The sequence below is a fragment of the Dipodomys merriami genome, unplaced genomic scaffold (genome assembly GCF_024711535.1).
Source record: "Dipodomys merriami isolate MVZ:Mamm:240054 unplaced genomic scaffold, mDipMer1.0.p SCAF_57, whole genome shotgun sequence".
Classification (NCBI taxonomy): domain Eukaryota; kingdom Metazoa; phylum Chordata; class Mammalia; order Rodentia; family Heteromyidae; genus Dipodomys; species Dipodomys merriami.
In genome coordinates this window covers 7,101,443-7,121,185 of record NW_027206146.1, presented here as the reverse complement: position 1 = coordinate 7,121,185, position 19,743 = coordinate 7,101,443, and the positions used below count along the sequence as shown (strand labels likewise).

At 45.7% G+C, this 19,743-nt stretch overlaps 1 protein-coding gene and 1 long non-coding RNA gene across 2 annotated transcripts; one reads left to right on the top strand and one right to left on the bottom strand.

The window, feature by feature from the left end:
- Positions 1-2,293: 2,293 nt before the first annotated feature.
- LOC138812563 (uncharacterized) lies at positions 2,294-9,401 on the bottom strand. Its single transcript, XR_011367609.1, has 4 exons — positions 9,272-9,401; positions 8,327-8,435; positions 3,993-4,129; positions 2,294-2,718 (listed from the first exon to the last, which is right to left on the bottom strand). It is a non-coding gene; the product is annotated as an uncharacterized lncRNA (long non-coding RNA).
- Positions 9,402-9,863: 462 nt separating this feature from the next.
- LOC138812852 (sulfotransferase 2A1-like) lies at positions 9,864-18,433 on the top strand. Its single transcript, XM_070001074.1, has 6 exons — positions 9,864-10,052; positions 11,916-12,127; positions 13,564-13,690; positions 14,194-14,288; positions 15,364-15,541; positions 17,647-18,433. The coding sequence occupies exons 1-6, from the start codon at positions 9,917-9,919 to the stop codon at positions 17,757-17,759; spliced, it is 861 nt and encodes a 286-aa protein (XP_069857175.1). The 5' UTR covers positions 9,864-9,916; the 3' UTR covers positions 17,760-18,433.
- Positions 18,434-19,743: the final 1,310 nt, after the last annotated feature.

Genomic DNA, 19,743 nt, shown 5'->3' with positions numbered 1-19,743 from the left:
TACATGATTAAACACAGCCTCAATGAAAACCACCTCGACCAAGTTGGCATGTGCACACATGCCGATAGTATGAAACGTTTGTTCTAAAATGTATGTGAAGGGGTGACATCGACCAAGATGCCTCCTGGGAAATAGGCAGCTTGGCATTGAATCCTTTGGTACAGCTGCTGTGGGGTGTGAACTCAGGGTCAAGGTGCCATCCCTGAGCTCTTCTGCTCAAGGCTAGCTCTCTACCACTTTGAGCCCCAACACCGCCTCCAGTTTTTTGGGGGTTAATGGGAGATTGGAGTCCCACAGCCTTTCTTGCCTAGGCTGGTTTGGAACTGTGATCTTCAGATCTTAACCATTTGCCGCTGTGAGCCACCTCATCCAATATGAAAGATCATTTATTAAAAAAAAAACTAAAAAAATTAATCACTTGGAAATCAAATTTTAAATTTAAAAGGGAAAAACTGACATGAAAATAAGTCATTTCTGCCCAATTAAGGATATAGTTACTAAACTAGAAAGACAGTCAACCAACTGGGAAAAGATCTTTTCCAGGAATACATCAGGCAATGGCCTAATAGCCAATAACATAGAAGGAGCTCAAGGCAATTAAGAAGAGACTACTCAGAAGAAGAGGTAAGAAGAGTAAAGAAGCACATGTGGAAATGCTCAGCATCCCTGTCCTACAAGGACATGCGAATCAAAACGATCCTGAGATGCCATTTCACGCCAGTTAGATTGGCCAACATTTTGAATTCTAACAACAACTAATGTTGGCAGGGATATGGGGGAAAGAAACACTCCGGCACCACCAGTGGGAATATAAACTAGTACAACCACTCTGGAGAGCAGTCCGGAGATTCCTCAAAAACTAAACATAGATCTTCCTTATGACCCAGCCATACCACACCCAGGCAGGTACCCTGAGCATCATAAGCCAGGATATGACAAGGACACCTGCACATCCATGGTCATCACCGCACTATTCACAATAGCCAAGAGAGGGAAACAGCCCAGATGCCCCACATAGATGTGTAGCTATGTGCAATGCAATTTTACATAGCCGTTAGAAAAAATAAAATTATGTAACTTGCAGGGAAATGGATGGGACCACAACAAATCATGTTGAGTGAGGGAAGCCAAGATCAGAAAGACAAACAACACATGATCTCCTTGGTATGCAGAAGTTAGATCGAAAACACTCTGGAATATGTCAGTTTGCACAACATTCTAGATACTCCTGTACAGTGAGATCAGAAGAGCTGTAGGAGAGAATCACAAAGCCCCTCTTCATACTTGATGGCTCTGTATTCTTTACCTTATGTATTCACACCCACATCTATTGGATGGTAGGGAAAGGGTAGAGAGAACCAGAGCACAAATGATGAAAAAGTACAGTGGTGGAGTGCACTGGACACTATGAAAGTGAGCTGTGCAACTCACGGGTGGACAGGGGAGGGAGGGAATGGGAGAGAACGAGGGAACAGAAGATGCTGTGTGAAAGGAAATGTACTTATTACCAGATGTAGGTAAGTGTAACCCGGCTGTATATCACCTCTCTAACAATAAAGTAAATTAGAAAAAAAATAAAGGGGAAAAACTGGATGTGATTCTTCTAGGAGATCAGCAGCCTTCCTCCTCTGTCACTCACCCCCCAGCCCCAGACAGTCACAGATACCTAATTCTGCCATAGGCCCAACTCTACTGCATTTCTCCAACACCTTCACTGACCCACCACGCACACAGGAATCCCTGTGAAGTGGGCTGGTGAGAGATCCTCTTCTCAGAAGGGAAAGAAACAAATGAGCTACTATACCGTCCCCACACTGGAGGCTGGGGGGAGTAGGGCATGTAGCTGCGGCCCTGTCTGCTCTCCTGATTTGGGGTAGCTCACCGTGATGATGTCCTCGTCCTTCAGCACCATCTTCTCGTGGGCTGCTTTTATGATTTCAGGGTTGTAACTCAAGGCAGGGAAATGAATGCCCTGATACCACAAGTAGTTGTGAGCCATGGCAGAGCCCTGTGTGCCTGGCTCTTGGTCGCAGGCCACTGGCATTGCCAACAGGGAGGAGGTAGCAGAGTCTGGGTTTTTCATTCTGGGTGGTGAAGGCCATCATTAACGTTTTTCATTTCATTTTGAAACAAATTTGATGATAAAGAAAAATGCAATGCGAATGTCACACGGAATTTTTAGTGGGCAACTGTGAACTCATTCAAGGGCGATCTGTGTTCATCAGATTGTCAGTTCTTGGCAGGGAACCTGAACTACAAGAGGAAATAGAAGGAAGCAGGCTTGAGAGCAAGGTTATTTTTAATTTGGAAATTTACAAATACTGAATTTTGGAGATAGGTGTAGATATCACAAAAATGGTCAAGAGTGAGGTCTGGACTTCTGGCTTAAGGTCCTAGGATCATTCTACTCATATCACACAAAAGCTATTGGAAAGAACACTCAAGGCATTTTTCTTTTTTCTTTTTGTCGGTCATGGGGCCTGAACTCTGGGCCTAGACACTGTCTCTCAGCTCTTCATCTCAAGGCTCACCTCTACCACTTGAGCCACAGCGCCACTTCCGGTTTTCTGGTGGTTTATTGGAGAAAAGAGTCTGGACTTAGCTCCATGGGAACATCTCCGGAGGAATTCCTGCCACCTTCTCCCAGGGTATTTGCTCCAAGGCTTTGTTCTGGGCTGCGGTGAAGTGGTTCTTCCATTTCCTGGCGATGCCTGGTGGCTGGAGAGAAATGCTGAGATCAGATGAGGCCAGCACACTCAAAGGACTCAGCCCTACCTGACTCGCCATCTTGGTGCTTCAACAGCCACTGGGTCTCAGAGGGAAGAATTGCTGAGAAATGTGTGTGTGTGTGTGTGTGTGTGTGTGTGTGGGTGGGTGCGCGCGCATGCGTGCATGCACCAGTACTGAGCCTGAACATTGGGACTGAGCTTTTATGCTGAAGACTACCATTGAATTAGAGTAAGAGGCTCACATATTTTCCTTCCTGTCCTGGCTTTGAAGTTGATCCTTTAGATCTCAGTTTCCTGAGTAGCTGGAATTACAGGGGTGAGTTCTTAGCCAGCCAAGAACTTTATCAGAATCTCAGTGAATTCAATGGTGGATTTGGTATTGTTCAGGCCTCAAATCACTGAGGACTATCCTTTGAGAGAGGAGACAAAACTGAAGACAGAACACCAAAGCTCTGGGATCAGGGAAATGCATTAGGACAGGCAATGAAGAAACAAGAAAATGCAAAGAAGTAAAAGTGGATCACACACACACACACACACACACACACACACACACACACACACACATACACACACACACACACACACACCCCACCTGGCCACTATGAAAATACCAAACCTAAGAAACACAGGCCTAGCAGAAAGAGGATTTCAGTGTATCCTTGAATCCTAAAATTTCATGAAGGGAAATCTCTGGATAATAGAGACATAGGTAATACTTTTCTGCCTTTGGCTATCAAGCCTCTGCCAATGAGAAATGGAACCAATGAATGAATGTGCCTGCATAAAATTGAAAAAAAGTTTCTGCCCTCCAAAAACCAAAAGCAAACAACAAGAAGAAAGCAAAACCAGTTTGAGGATGAGAGAGAATCTTCAGCTGTTCAGGAGATGCACATTTCTAGAATTACAGAGAAAAAGCATTGATTGAGCCTGGCAACAGGTCTCTCACCTGTCATACTAGCTATTCAGGAGGTTGCAATCCGAGGATTGGGGTTCAAAGCCAGTCTGAGCAGGGATTCTGTGAGACTCTTATCTCCAATTAACTACCAAGAAGCTGGAAGCTGAGCTGTGGCTCAAGTGGTAGAGATTCAGCTTTGAACAAAAAGCTCAGGCACAGTGCCCACGCCCTGAGTTCAAGCTTCAAAACATCAGCATTGCCTGAACAGTTATTGGGCACTGAGCACTGATCTTGGCCTTGGAAGTGAAGAAAGACTTGGGGAAGAGTTGGATGGTGAGGTGGGAGGAGAGGAGGCTGGGCCCCACCTTCATGTCTTGTATTATTTTAGATCTATGATTAGTCTCGATTCACAGGGTTCGATTCCAGATGGGCACAGACCGGATCCACTCTGGCTCCCCCTTGCTGTGAATGAGACACAGGATCTCACTCATCCAGTTGGTTCCTGGAGACAGACGGAAAGTGAAGGTCACTCATTTCTATCTGAATTATGTAAAAACCATGATGGTAAAATAAACACAACATAAACCTTACCCATAGACTGTCTGGCTGGCATGCAAGCTTTGGTCACTCAACTTTAGTGTGTGTGTGTGTGTGTGTGTGTGTGTGTGTGTATGTGTGTGTTTACCAATTTTGTGTTTTCTTCACTGGCAATCAGCATAATATCCTGTTTATTTCCTACGCCTATTCTGACTATGCAGCTGTTTATCTGAATATATTGATTATTACTACTCCACCACTTGGCTGTTCCTGAAATCCCTTCAGTTCATCCTCCTGTCTCTTGATTTTCAGCACATTTCCTTTATTCGGTGCTCTGTGTGTGTGCTGGTTGCTCGCCTCCTGCTCCCATCCCAGGCCTGAGTCACACACAATCCCCTGGATTATGGCCTGTTCTGCCAGGTTCTAGTGTTTATTGTAAGCTTTCCAGTTGCCAATGACTGCCCACATTTTTTTTTCTTTTTGGGCCAGTCCTGGGGCTTGAACTCAGGGCCTGGGGACTTTAATTAAAAAAAAAAAAGAACCAAAAACAAATGTATTCCATAGTTAGGAAATGTTAACACCCTCCACCCCTTCCCCATACAACAGTGGAGATATGGTTCAAGTGGTCATGTGCCAGCTGGATATTCAAGCTTAGCAATTACAAGGCCCTGAGTTCAAATCCCAGTAGTTCCCCTTACCAAATTAATAATTGAAAAGTTACATCCTCACTTGAATTTATAGGCACACGCAGGAAATTCCTGAACAGAGTCCCAGGGTCACAACAAATTGGAGAGAGATTGGACAAGTGGGACGGCCTTAAAATAAAAAGGTTTTGCACAGCTACAGCTATAGCAACCAAGCTAGAAAGACAACTAAGTAACTAGGAAAAATATTTACCAGCAATATATCAGAAAAGGGTTTAATATCCAGTATACAAAAGGAACTCAAGAAACTAATCTCTCCTAAACCTAACAAACCAATTACTAAATGGGCAAGGGAACTAAAGAGAGACTTCTCAGATAAAGAAATAAAAATGACAAAGAAACACATGAGGAAATGTTCACCATCCCTGGTTGTGAAGGAAATGCAAATAAAGACAACCCTGAGATACCACCTTACCCCAGTCAGAATGTTCCATATCCACAAGTCTGCCAACAACAAATGCTGGAGGGGATGAGGAGAAACAGCAACCCTATTATACTGCTGGTGGGAATGTACACTTATACAAACACTTTGGAAAGCAATCTGGAGGGTCCTCAGAAAGCTAAATATTGACCTCCTTTATGACCTAGTCATACCACTTCTAGGCATCTATCTTGAACAATAGGAACCAGTATACAAGAACATATGTACCTCCACATTTATTGCAGCACTGATCACAATAGCTAGGATATGGAAACAATGCAGATGTCTCACCACAGATGAATGGACCCAAAAATCGTGGTATCTATACACAATGGAATATTATGCATCCATTAGAAAGGACAAAATAATGGCATTTACAAGGAAATGGATGAAGCTAGAAGAAATCATGTTGAGTGAGGTAAGCCAAGAGCAAAGAGACAAAGGGCACATGGTCTCCCTGATAAGTGGATGTTAAATACAAAGCGTAGGTGATATGACAATATTAATAAGATGTAAGAAAGAAAGGACTTCTACTCATCTGATAGAATCATTACTAAATAACCCCATGCTGCTGATCACATATATGGTATATATGTGCACACTGGAGGGAAACCAGGAGGACAACACAGAATTAGAAGAAATCAGGGAAAAACATACAACAGCCAGACCCATCAGCTACACTGGACATTGACCAAAATAAACTAAGCAACACAATGGCAGTGATGGGAGGGAGGGAACAAGCAGGAAAGAGGGAATAGCTGATGCTATGCAAAACAGAAGAAATATACATATAACCCAATGTGGTAGAAATAACTGTATCGCAAAGCTCATAGAACTCATAAATGTTATAGAGTACGGTAGACAATTTGCCCCATGAAAGTCAGAATGTGCTTGTGACTTTAACTAAGCACCACTATCCTACAATACTGTGAAATTTGGGAAATTATGTAGCCACTTAAACACAATAAAGAATTTGAAACAAACAAACAAAAAAGAAACAAAAGAATAAAAAAGAAAAGTTACATCCTTAAGCGTTTAGCCTGGACTCAATAAAAAGTGTTAGAATTTGAAAGGTGTCCACAAGTGCTCCATAGGGAAATTTAAAAATATTGAGAAAAGCCAGGCACTGGTGGCTCAAGCCTGTAATCCTAGCTACTCAAGAGGTTGAGATCTGAGGATCGTGGCTCAAAGCCAGCCCAGGCAGGAAAGTCCATGAGAGTCTTTATCTCAAATAAACCACTCAGAAAACCAGAAGTGGTGCTGTGGCTCAAGCGGTAGAGCAGAGGGACAGCGCTCAGATCCAGAGTTCAAGCCCAATGACTGACAAAAAAAAAGATGACCCTGCCTGCCTGGCTCTTAGTCCCAGGCCATAGCCACAACCACCCGGGAGGGGGTGGCAGAGTCTGGGTTTCATCCGGGTGCTGAAGGTGGTCATTAACTGTCTTCTTCTCATAGTGAAAGTAACCCGCTTGCTCACTGTGGTTGGATTGCTGGCCACCAGTAACCAGCCACCAAGCTGGCTGGCTTCCTTGCCAGGTGCCTGTGAGGAGCTGAAAGTTAATTCTGGCAGAGGAAGCTGGGGTTCAGCAAAGAACTCCACGCATATGGAGGTTAGCGGTGGTCAAGGCCAACATCTGCTTCCCTCAGGCTCCTGCACATGGAGAGTTTCTCAGCCTTCTTTTGTTTGTCCTGACCTTGCAGATTTGAGGACCATCAAATACTTGTGTAACATCAATGGGATGGTGTGTGTGTGTGTGTGTGTGTGTGTGTGTGTGTGTGTGTGTGTGTGTGTGTGTGTGTGTGTGTGTGTGTGTGTGCCTGGGCTGGGGCTTGGTCTTAGGTCCTGGGCACTGTGCTAAGCTCTTTTGCTCAAGGTTAACACTCTACCATTTTGAACCACAGTGGCTTTTTGGTGGTTCCTTGGAGATCAGAGGCCCACAGACTTTCCTGCCTGGGCTGGCTTCCAACCTCAATGCTCAGATCTCAGCCTCCCGGGTAGTTGGGATGACAGGTGTGAGCTCATTGCCTGGCTTCAAGTGCCTTTGAAAGCTGAGATCTACAAGGGCTCCCCACCTCCTCTGGTCTCCTGAGGGGCTACTCAGCTTAGAGAGTGCTGGGAGATGACAACCAGCAAGGAGAAGCAGTGACACACCGCTGGCGTGACAGTCCCTGGGGAGTGACAGTTCTGAGGTGGCAGCCTCTGTGAACTATGTCCCCATTCACATTTTCCAGCTGGCAGGTGGGTACACACCCAATCCCTGCAGCTAGCACTGATCCTGGGGGTGGCAGCTGTGTCCCCCTCTACCCTGCCAGGAAAGAACAAAGAAAGGACCAGAGGTGATGCATGCACACATTCATGCAAGCATGCAAGCATTCATTCATTCACTGTGAGTGGCCCCTGCCCCACCTTGCCACTCAGCAGTACTTCTACACCAGGTCCTGGCTGCAGCCAGGGGTTGGGAAGCACCACTTCCTCCTGAACACCTGGTCGCCCTCAGTGAACTCCTGTAGATCACATGCCGGTGCCAGAAGGGGAAGATGCAGGGCGTGATGCCCATGGAGGTTGGCAGTGCTTCTTAGCTGTGTGTATGAGCACATGCCCGTGCACACGTACACACGCACACATGCATGCTCTGCATTCCCAGTGTTCTCCTTGACACATGACCCCCTGGTCTGCCAGTTCCTTGTATTCACCAGAAGCTTTTTGGTTCCCAGCCATGTTCCATGACAATTCTTCTCCTTGAAATCATGCCTCCAAGTAATACCAAAGTCATCCTTTTCAATTTAATATACCATAGAGATCCTCAAAAAAACCATTCTTTCTGTGTGTGTGTGTGTGTGTGTGTGTGTGTGTGTGTGTGTGAGCCCACCAGTCCTGTGTGCTGTCCCTAGCTGTTGCGCTCAAGGTTGAGCTCTACCACGGACCCAGCTCTACCACTGGGTCTTCAATAATGAGCTGCTACACTGTTCCCACCCAAGAGGCTGGAGGGGCCACAGGCCTGGTCTTTCCCATGTAGCCGTGGCCCCATCTGCTTACCTGATTTGGGGTAGGTCACTGTGATGATGTCTTCGTCCTTCAGCATCAGCTCCTCATGGGCTGCTTGTATGACTTCAGAGTTGCAATCCACAGCAGGGAAAGGAATGCCCTGGTACAACACGGAGTCCTGAGCCATGGCGGAGCCCTGTGTGCCTGGCTCTAGGTCCCAGGCCACTGGCACTGGGGAGGTGGTGACACCACTGACTGAAGCCAATCATTAATTGTTTCATTTTGTTATGAAAGTGATTTGATGATTAAAAAAACAACACAGGGGGCAACTGTGAAATTATTCAAGGCCATCTGTGCTCTTCTGACTTTAGTTCATGGTAGGGAATCTCAACTACCAGAGGAAATACAAGGAAATAGGCTTGAGGGCTCTTTTCGTTTTTTGTTTTTGTTTTTAGAGTTTAAGATTAACAACTGTCTTTGGAGCCAGGCACCAGTGGCTCATGTCTGTAATCCTAGCTACTCAGGAGGCTGGAGGTCTGGGGAATCAAGGTTTGAAGCCAGCCCAGGGAATAAAAGCCAAAAGACTGGTATCTCAAATGAACCAAGACAACTGTCAGAAGTGGAGCTGTGGCTAAAGTGGTAGAGCACCAGCCTTGAGTGCAAAGACATAGTCCTGAGTTTAAGCTCCAGAAAGGGGAGAAAGATATATATATATACATCAGAGTGAGATTGTGTGGCTTCAGCGTCATGTGACCTGGTGTCTGTGGTCCGATTGAATGCTGTGCAGTGAATAAACACCTGGTGCTCATGGTTCAGTCAGACCAGGAGCCTTTGTCCTCCAGACAGAGGTCCCTACTGCCCTGCCTGCCCACACCAGACACAATGCACACAGTTGCCTGGGGGTAATGCTACCTAGATTTGTTTGCTCCTGAACCTCACAGGAATGGACTCCTATGGTGCGAATACACACACACACACACACAGGTACAAACTCACCTGTGCATTTTGGTACATGCACAGAGCACACACCATCCCAGTGATGTTACAGAAGTATTTGGTGTTGCTTAAACCTGCAAGGTCAGCACAAAGTAAGGAAGTCTGAGAAACTCTCTCTGTCCTCAGGAGCCTGAGGAGACATGGAGATCCATGACACCAGAGATCGTGGTTGAGATCCCACAGCCGAGAGAGATCCTGGGGGAAACAGAAAGTCACAAGAAAAATTTACTGAGTGTTCTTAGCAATGAGTTTTGGGTGATGTTAGTGAATTGGACTTAGGACGTTGGGCCAGAAGTCCAGCCTACCCCTGTGCAATTGTTGTGATATCTATACCTATTCCCAAAAGAAAGGATTTGTCCATTTAAGACAAAAACAATAATTTTCCCCCAAGCTTGCTTCCTTCTTCTTCCTCATCTAGTTCAGGTTCCCTGCTGTGAACTGAAAATCACAACCCTGAATGATTTTACAGTTCAAAATCCCCTGGTGATGATCACACTGTGTTTGCCTTTACCAAGAACTTAGTTTTGCAATGAAACAACAAGTTAATGATTAACTTTATCACCCAGAATGACAACCCAGAGGCTACCACCACCTGTCCAAGTGGAAGTGGTTTGTGATCTATAACCAGGCACACAGGACTTCACCATGGCTCAGGACTACATGTGGTACCAGGGCATTCCTTTCCCTTCCAAGTTGTACACCCCTGAATCCATAAAAGCAATCCACGAGCAGTTTGTGCTGAAGGATGAGGACATCATCACAGTGACCTACCCCAAATCAGGTGAGCAGTTGGGGCTGCGGCTCTGTGGGAAAGGCCAGGCCTGTGCCTCCCTCCCTCCAGCCTCCTCCATGGGGGGGGGGGGGGTTTAGTGGCTCATTTGCTTCTTTCCCTGCCTGGACGAGGATCTCCCCAGCCCATTTCACAGGGATTGCCATGTGCAAGGTGGGCTGGTGAATGTACTGGAACAATGTGGTAGAGTTGAGCCTATGGCAGAATCAGGCATTTGTGACTGTCTGTGGGGCCAGGGGTGAATGATGGACGGTGAACACTGCAGAGCTCATAGAAGAATCACATCCAGTTTTATTTCACTTTTAAATATTATCCTTTGTTTTATTTTTATTTATTCATTTATTTATTTATTTTGGGTTGGGTTGTGGGGCTTGAACTCTAGGCCTCGGCGCTGTCCCTCAGCTCTTAAGCTCAAGGCTAGCGCTTTACCACTGAGCCACCTTCCCAGCCCCTTACCCTTTGTTTTAATGTAATTAATTTATTTAGGGTTATAAAAATGATTTTTCCAACAGTCTGATGGTGACTCCTGTCTGTAATCTTACTCAGGAGACTGAGGATCTTGGTTCAAAGCCATCTTGGCAAGAAAGGCCGTGAGACTCTTCTCTCCAATTAACAAATGGAGCTGTGGTTCAAAGTGGTAGAGCACTAGCCTTGAGCAAAGAGCTCAGGGACAGTGCTCAGGCCCCAAGGTCAAGCCCCATGATGGACAAAAAAGAAAAAACAAACCTAAAAGTCGTTTCAGCAGGTGTACCAACAGATTTCAGGGCCACACTGCCCATTTCCCAAATGAGGCATCTTGATCAATACCAACGCCTCTGCATACATTTTCAGATGAGTGTTTCACACTATCAGCATGTGTGCATGTGCCAACTACAGCCCAGGTGTTGTTAATTGGGGTGGTATTTAACAATGGAGCTAAATTGGAGGCTGTCATATGAGATATACTGGCTTTCTCAATCCGTGCATACAGGGAAAAGCTTTTTATACTGGTATTTTGTTTTTTCAATATTAAAAAAATTCTACATCAAGAACTTGTTGACATCCTTCCCCTCCATCCCCCCCAGTTCTGGGGCTTGAGCTCAGGGCCTGGACACTGTCATAAGCTTCTTTTGCTCAAGGCTAACACTCTAAAACTTGAGCCACAATGTCATGGACATCTTTTAGATAAATGGTAAAATTTTTCATTTAGTATATGCCAAACACTTTTCATTTTTTAGAAATTCTTGTGGTGGGTACAGTACTGGGATTTAAACTCAGGGCCTTGTACTTGCTCAGCTTGCTTATTTAGCTGGCACTCTACTACTTGAGCCATATCTCCAGCACCTCTTCTTGCTCTTATATTTTCATCGTTATTAATAAGGTGTTGTTCAGAAGGCTTCCCATTTCATAGGTCAGGTACACAGTATATTTGGCTTTTGAGCACGTGTCCAGGCCCTGAGTTCAATAGGAAGAATATTCATTGTGGGCAGTAGTTGGGAACTGGCAGAACAGGTTGTAATGGGGGTAGGAGGCCTCCAGGGGAGGAGCACCAGGCACTGGGATGGGGAGGAGCCAGCATGGAGCACTCACTGCAAGGAAAATGTGCTGAGAATCAGGAGCCAGGAGCAGTGCCGGGGCAGCAGTTCAAGCCCTAGGAGTGGCACATATGCATGTATAGGTTAACACACACACACACACACACACACACACACACACACACACACACACACACACGGATATGAACATTACATGATCAAAGATTGTATGACAGACAAAGTCTATATAGGTAAGGTTTGTGTTATGTATATTTTACCGTCACGGAATTTATACAATTCAGATAGAAATGAGTGACCTGTATTTTCCTTCTGTCTCCAGGAACCAACTGGATGATTGAGATCCTGTGTCTCATTCACAGCAAGGGGGATCCTGAGTGGATCCGCTCTGTGCCTATCGGGACTCGCTCCCCATGGATCGAGACTGAAGTGGGATTCCAAACCATAAAAGACAGGAAGGAGGCTCCCCCCCTCATCACCTCCCACCTCCCCATCCAACTCTTCCCCAAGTCTTTCTTCACTTCCAAGGCCAAGGTCAGGCTCAGTGCTCAATAACTGCTACATCAATGCTCCTTTTCTTTTGTGCCTGTGCTGGGGCTTGAACTCAGGGCCTGGGCCCTGTTCCTGAGATTTTCTTCTCAAGGTTAGAGCTCTGTTACTTGAGCTCAGCTTCTTGGTTTTTGTTGGTTATTTGGAGACTAAATTTCTTGCAGAATCTCCTGCTTGGCTTAGCTTTGAACTGAAATACTCAGATCTTGGCCTCCTGAGTAGCTAGCATGTCAGGTATGAGCCACGTTTCCAGGCTCAACTGATGCTTTTGAATCTTGAATTCTTAAAGATATAGACCTGGAGATGAGGCCAAGCTGTGTTGGCCTTTAGCAGTTTTCCATGGTCCTGAAGTTGTGCTCATCTGCTGAGAGACCTCAGACCCAAGATATGGACCAGTGCAGATGGGCCCTCACAGATGACTTGGGTGCCAGAATCTTCAAAACCACCATTTAAGCTCAACCAGAACTCACAAATCCCCTTTATACACGACTGCTTGCCTGTCTGTTCTTTGAGCTTTATTCCATCAAAAATGAATACGTGCCAGGCACCAGTGGCTTATGACAGTCATCCTAGCTACTCAGGAGGCTGAGATCTGAGGATCACGTTTCAAAGCCAGCCCAAGCAGGAAAGTCTCTGAAACTCTTGTCTCCAATAAACCACCAGAAATCCGGAAATGGCATTGTAGCTCATGTCGTAGAGTGTGAGCTGAAGAGCTGAAGAGCTGAAGGACAGCACCCAGGTCCAGCGTTCAAGCTCCATGAACGGAAAAAATAAAGCAAATATGTTACCTGTGTACCATGGCTCACACCTGCAATCCTGGCTAGCTGCTCAGGAGGCTGAGAACTGAGGGTTGTAGTTCGAAGTCAGCTCAGGTGTTATATTCTATGAGACTCCAATTAACCACAAGAAAACCAGAAGTGGAGCTGTGGCTCCAAGTGGTAGAGTGAGCAAAAGAAGCTCAGGGACAGCGTCCAGGACCAGAGTTAAATCCCCATGATCGACCAAGAAAAAAGGGAAATGTGAATAAATGAGCCAGACACCAATGGCTAATAGCGGTCACCCTAGTTACTCAGGAGGAGGATGTCTGAGGATTGGAGTTCAAATCCAACCTGGGCAGAAATGTTCGAAAACTCTTATCTCCAAGAACCACTGCCAACCTGTCAATGGAGCTATGGCTCCAAGTGGTAGAGTGCCAGTTTTGAGTGAACAAGCCCAGAGACTGTGCCCAGTCCATGAATTCAAGCCTCAGGACTGGCATGAACAACAAAATCAATTAGAGTTCTAATTAAGACAATGAACAGATAGATGGCTTATCCTTTGATATGGATCCTATCATATAGAACATGGATATGGAGAGATCAAGGCCTTGAATGTCAGAAAGATGGTAACGATTTTTTAGTTTTTGCCTTTCTCCCTTTAAGGTGATCTACGTCATCAGAAATCCGAAGGATGTCCTTGTGTCTGGCTATTATTTCTCTGCTCGAGCAACCTTCCTGAAGAAACCGCAGTCTCTGCAGCAGTACTATGAGTGGTTCATTGAAGGCAGCAGTGAGTGGCTTGTGAAGTGAAGGGATATAAACAGTGTATGTGTGTGTGTGTATGTGTGTGTGTGTGTGTGTATGTGTGTGTATGTGTGTGTGTGTGTGTGTGTGTGTGTTCACCTGCATGTGTGTGCTGGTTCTGGGGCATGAACTCTGGCCCTGGGCACTTTCCCTTTTTTTTCCACTCAAGGCTAGGGCTCTATTGCTGCTGACCCTCAGCTCCACTTCCATCTTTTTAGTGATTAATTGGGTATAAGGTTCTCAAGGACTTCCTTTCCTTGACTGCCTTAAAAGAGAGTTTCAGCTCTCAGCCTCCTGAGTAGCTCGGATGACAGGTGTAAGCTACCAGTGCCCAACTAAATATGATATTTTAATTGGTAAATATGCACAAGATTTTTGCCAGTTATACCTGGAAGAAGCTGACAGAGACAAGGGGAAACGTGTGGAGAATATAGACCACATCTGGACGTCCAGGAGTTGATTATGTATCCCTCATTTCCCATCCTGCAGTGCCGTACGGGTCATGGTTTGCACATGTCCAGGGCTGGATGTCCATGAGGGAGAGGGAGAACGTGCTGGTGCTCAGTTACGAGGAGCTGAAGAAGGTAACGATCCATTTTCCCTGCACCCCACCCCACTGCCCCCTCACACTGACACACATCTCTCCTTCTTCATAGACCCCATTCCACTGGTCAGACTACACAATACCAGCTACTCAGGAAGATGGCATCTGTGGATTACAGTTCAAAGCCAGCCTGGGCAGGAAAGTCCATGAGACTCTTATTTCCAATGAACCACCAAAGAGCCAGAGTGGAGCTGTGGCTCAAGTGGTAGAGCTAGCCTTGAGCACAAAGGCTCAAGATAATATGCACACACTGAGTTCAACCATACAACAGACACACACAACTCTCTCTCACACACAGCCATTAACAAAATCTGTGTTGTTCAGAAACCAGCTGTGGTTCACTGTAGTACCTGGTGCATTGATCTTCCTGTGGTTAACTGTCAAATTATCACTTGATCATTGTCCAAATTCCTTGCTCTAGGTCTGGGACATCTCCAGCCTCTGTTCTCTGGTTGTGCTTGGATCAAATCCTTCCAGTCCTCCTTCCTATCCTGCTTTCATCCCTTCCCCCTCCCTGTGCCAGAGCCTGCTGGCATCGAAAGGGAATCCTGATTTAGGGGGCAAGGATGACAAAAAAAAAAGACAGAAGACAAAGGATGGGGTGGGGAGGTTTTCAGCTCAAGACCTCAGCATCATTGATTTTTAGTTTCCTCCTATATATACTGTTAGAAGTCAAGAAGTAACATAAGGTTGCTATAGTCCAGCAAAACAAGGAATGTTTAGGCTTAGTAAAAACAGAGTGCAATAAGAACATGAAAAGGTAAACTGGTTAAATATAAAACAGACTCTACAGACATCCTAAAACAATCCTGGGCACCTAGTGTTTTTTAAGTAAGCCAGTTGTTTTTATGTGCCTTAGAGCAAGCACAAGGGTTCAGATGACCTTTCCTGTTGAGATTTACCATCGGCTACCTACATCCCTGCTCCCAGCTCAGCCTCTGACACATGAGTCTGTCTTGGAGCTTGGCTGTCTGTCTCTTCTTGTCCTCTCTCCACACCTCCTTCCTCCTGAGAGTCGCTCTGTGTTCTCCTTGTCCTGCTTTTCCTTCTTGCAGGACACGAGGAGCACTGTGGAGAAGATCTGTCAGTTCCTGGGGAAGAAGTTGAACCCCGAAGAGCTGGAGTTGGTCTTGGAGAACAGCTCCTTCCAGGCCATGAAGAAAAACACGATGTCCAATTTCACCCTGCTGAGCGGGGATCTATTTTATCCTGGATTCTTAATTACCAGGAAAGGTGTGGAATCGCTCACTGTGGTTTAAACATCTGTCAGAGATCAGGAAGGGAATTCTTGACAGATTATTGTTTCATGAGCATGGCTTTATAGTTGTTATTTTATAAATGTTTGTTAGTTTTAGGGCTTGAACTCAGGGCTTGGGTAGTGTTTAATTTTTTTTTTAATTTTGAAGGCTGGTGCTCCAGACTTGAGCCATACTCCACTTCTGGCTTTTGCATGGTTCCTTGGAGACAGAGTCTCACAGTCTTCCCTTCAAACCTGACCCTCCAATCTCAACCTTTTGAGATGCCAGGATAACAGCTCTAAGCCACCAGGACCCAGTGGGTTTTATGTATTTATTAGTCATTTTTATTTCTTCATATCAGAATGGCTGTTTTTAATTCCATTACCCATCTCATCATTGAATGATTTGTTCTTGGTACCATTTAAGCTCTTTGTACATTCAGAACAATCGTCCTGCCTCCACTGAACACTGGGGAAAATTCTCTCCCATTCTGAAATTGACTTTGTTTTCTTGTTGTTATTGCTATTGTTTTGGTGTGTGGAATCTTTTTAATTACATGCGGTCAAATTTGTTCATTTGTTCTATTGCTTCTTGGCTGAGGCTTTAGAATCCTAGGCAGAAAATGATCACTATGTCTCTATTTTTGGGAGATTTCTCTTGATACCGGCATGAAATGGAAGGTTTGGGGACTACATTGAAATCCTCTGTTTCTGCTAGGCTTGTGTTTCTTAACTTTGGTGTCTTCACTGTGGCCTGTGTTTTTGTTTAGCTTTATTGTGCTCCATTTGCACTTCTGTTTTCTGTTTGTTCATTGTCTGTGCTAATGCATCTCCCCTATCTCAGATTCCTGGTGTTATTTTCTTTTTCTTTCTTTTCTTTTCTCTCTCTTTCTTTCCTTCCTTCTTTCTTTCTTTCTTTCCTTCTTTCTTTCTTTTTTTCTTTCCTACTTTCTTTCTGTCTTTCCTACTTTCTTTCCTTCTTCTTTCCTTCCTTTCTTTCTTTTTTTTTTTCCGGTTCTGGGGCTAGAACTCATGGCCTGAGCACTGTCCTGCAGCTGCTGCTGCTGCTTCTTCTTCTTCTTCTTCTTCTTCTTCTTCTTCTTCTTCTTCTTCTTCTTCTTCTTCTTCTTCTTCTTCTTCTTCTTCTTCTTCTTCTTCTTCTTCTTCTTCTTCCTCTTCTTCCTCTTCTTCCTCTTCTTCCTCTTCTTCCTCTTCTTCCTCTTCTTCTTCTTCTTCTTTCTTCTGTGCTCAAGGGTAGCAGCACTCTACCACTTGAGCCATAGCCACTTCCGGCTTTTTCGGTTTATGTGGTACTGAGGAATCAAACCCTGGGCTTTATGCATGCTAGGCAAGCATCTAGCACTAAGTCACATTCCCAGCGTGTCCCCGGCCCCCCTCCTCCGTGTTCTGTCTTGTTTGGTTCTCTCTATGGAGGCATTTTCCTCATTGTTTTTAGGGCTGGACAACACCAAATCCATCATTGAATTCACTAATATTCTGGAGAAGTTCTTGCTTGGCCTTGTGCCAATGGCTCACGCCTGTCATCCCAGCTACTCAGGGAGTTGGAATCTGAGGATCATGGTCCAAAGTCCCCCAGGCAGGAAAATTCTATGAGACTCTTATCTGCAATTCACCAGCAAAAAGCCAGAAGTAGAGCTGTCACACAAATGGCAGAGTACCAGCCTTGAGGAAAACAGCTCAGAGATAGCCCCCAGGCCCAGTAATGGCACACCCTCCTGCACCTACACACATGGGCATGTGCGCATGCATGCACACACACAAATGTAAGGGAACACCACACCTACGCCACACTGACACTCATGTGCACGCCACACATGGGTAGGCACACACCCTTACACACCCACATGTGTACACACATGTGCACTCATGCAGGCACAGGCACACATGCATGAGTGTACACACACACACACACACACACACACACACACACACACACACCATACAAGTCTTGACAATTCTCCCCTCTGAGCTCCAGGGTCCTCCACAGTTGCTCAGCAGGGATGGGACAGGGAGGGAGCTGTAGGCTGGGCCCTCTCTGTGCTGGCCCCCTCTGATTGCAGCATTTCTCTCTGGCTTCCAGGCATAACAGGGGACTGGAAGAACCACTTCACCGTAGCCCAGGCTGAAGCCTTTGAGAAAATATTCCAAGAGAAGATGGCGGGACTTCCTGTGGAGCTGTTCTTATGGGACTAAGTCCAAACTGCTGCCTGTGTCTGTGGAGACAAAGATTTGTGTCTCCTCGGGGTCAGGGCATAGAGCTGTCACTTGATTCTGATGGTTAGAATGTTCACGCTGTACATTTGATTCCTTGCTCGATACATATCTCCATGCTATCACCCTTGCATTTATAGCACCACAGCTATTCGGAAATCTTTCAAAGCCAGGCACCAATGGTTATCTACATTTCTCAGAAGGCTGAGAAATGAGGACCCAGAGTCAAAGCCAACCAGTCAGGAAAGTCTGTGAGCCTGTTATCGTCAATGATTCAGCGTGCATGTGCACGCACTCGAACGCACACACACATCATTCCACTGATGTTACTTTAAGTGTTTGTTGCTTCACAAACTTGGCCAGGCGAGGACAAAGAAAGGAAGTCTGAGAAACTCTGCCTGCCCCCAGGAGCCTGAGAAGCTATGGAAATCCATGATACCAGGGTCATAGCTGAGAATGGAGAGAGATCCTGGGGTCAACAGAGGAAATTGGAAGAAAAACGCATTGCGTGCTCTGGGCAATGAGTTCTGGGTGATAATAGCAGATTGGTCTTAGGGCCTTGAGTCAGAAGTCCAGTCTCCCCCCTATGCAATCATGATGTCCACGCCAATTCTCAAAAATAAAAGAATTGTAAAATTAAAACCATTTTAAAAATGCTCTTCCCAAGCCTGCTTCCTTCTATTTCCTCTTGTAGTTCAGGTTCCCTGCCACGAACTGAAAATCAGACGAGCACAGATTGCCCTTGAATCAGTTCACAGTGGCCCAAAATAAACCACATTGTGTTTTTCTTTATCATTACACGTGCTTCATAACCACACGAAACAAGTCAATGATTGGTCACCACCCAGTTTGACAACCCAACTCTGCCATTCCCTCCACAATGACAGTGGCCTGGGAACAGATCCAGGCACGCAGGGCTCTGCCATGGAGTCTCAGCAGACTGACCTGCTTGGGAGCCTGGGCAGGGATGGAAGGCACCTCGTGTGTGTGTGTGTGTGTGTTTGTGTGTGTGTGTGTGTCACGGCTCAGATCTTGCGCTTGGACTTCTGCTCTGTTGTGCAAATGATGAATTTGGGCCAACGTGGTGTGGAAGGCACTCAGCTTGGGTTTTTTTTTTATTGTGAGAATACTGTGCAGAGGGGTTACAATTACACGTGCAAGATAATGAGTACATTTCTTATCAAGCATTGTTGCCTCCTCGTTGTTTCCCCATCAGCTTGGGTTCTGTGAGGGCCCGCGGAACTCCTTGTCCTGGTCAGAGTTGTTGGTGCGGCCCTTGGTGACCTGCCTCACATGGGCAAAGGTAGCTCCACCAGAAAAGAAAATTATTTGAAAAGCCATGTCCTGGCTCCACAGTGCTCTCTCTTTGAGGCTATAAAGAGACAGGACTTATTTCTCAGTTACACCCTGGTGAAGGTGACAGGGACCAGAGGGAACAGTGCTGAGATCACCATGCAGATGGGGAATGGTGGAGACTATTCACACTGCCCACACTGTTCCCCCTGCAGTGCCTTAGGGGTCATGGTTTGATCACGTCCGGGGCTGGATGTCCATGAGGGAAAAGGAGAACGTGCTGGTCCTCAGTTATGAGCAGATGAAAAAGGTAATGATTGATTTTACATGCACCCCACCACGGCCCTCTTCAATCCTTCTGCCATCTCCCCTGATTCTCCAGTATCTTCTTACCACTACTCCCCCCCCCCCGCCAGTCTCCATACCACCTTCTATGTCAACTTTCTACATCCTGTTGTGTGTTATTCCTTCCTGCATTCCTCTCAGCCTCCTTTTCTTTTTTTTCTTTTTTTTTTTTTTAATTGTATTTTATTTTATTTGAGAACATACTGTACAGGGGGGCTACAATTACATGGGCAGGATAATGCATACATTTCGTACCAAGCATTGCAGCCTCCTCCTTTGTTTACCCTTCACTTCCCTTCCCCGCCTCCCCCCTCCCCCTACCCAATTT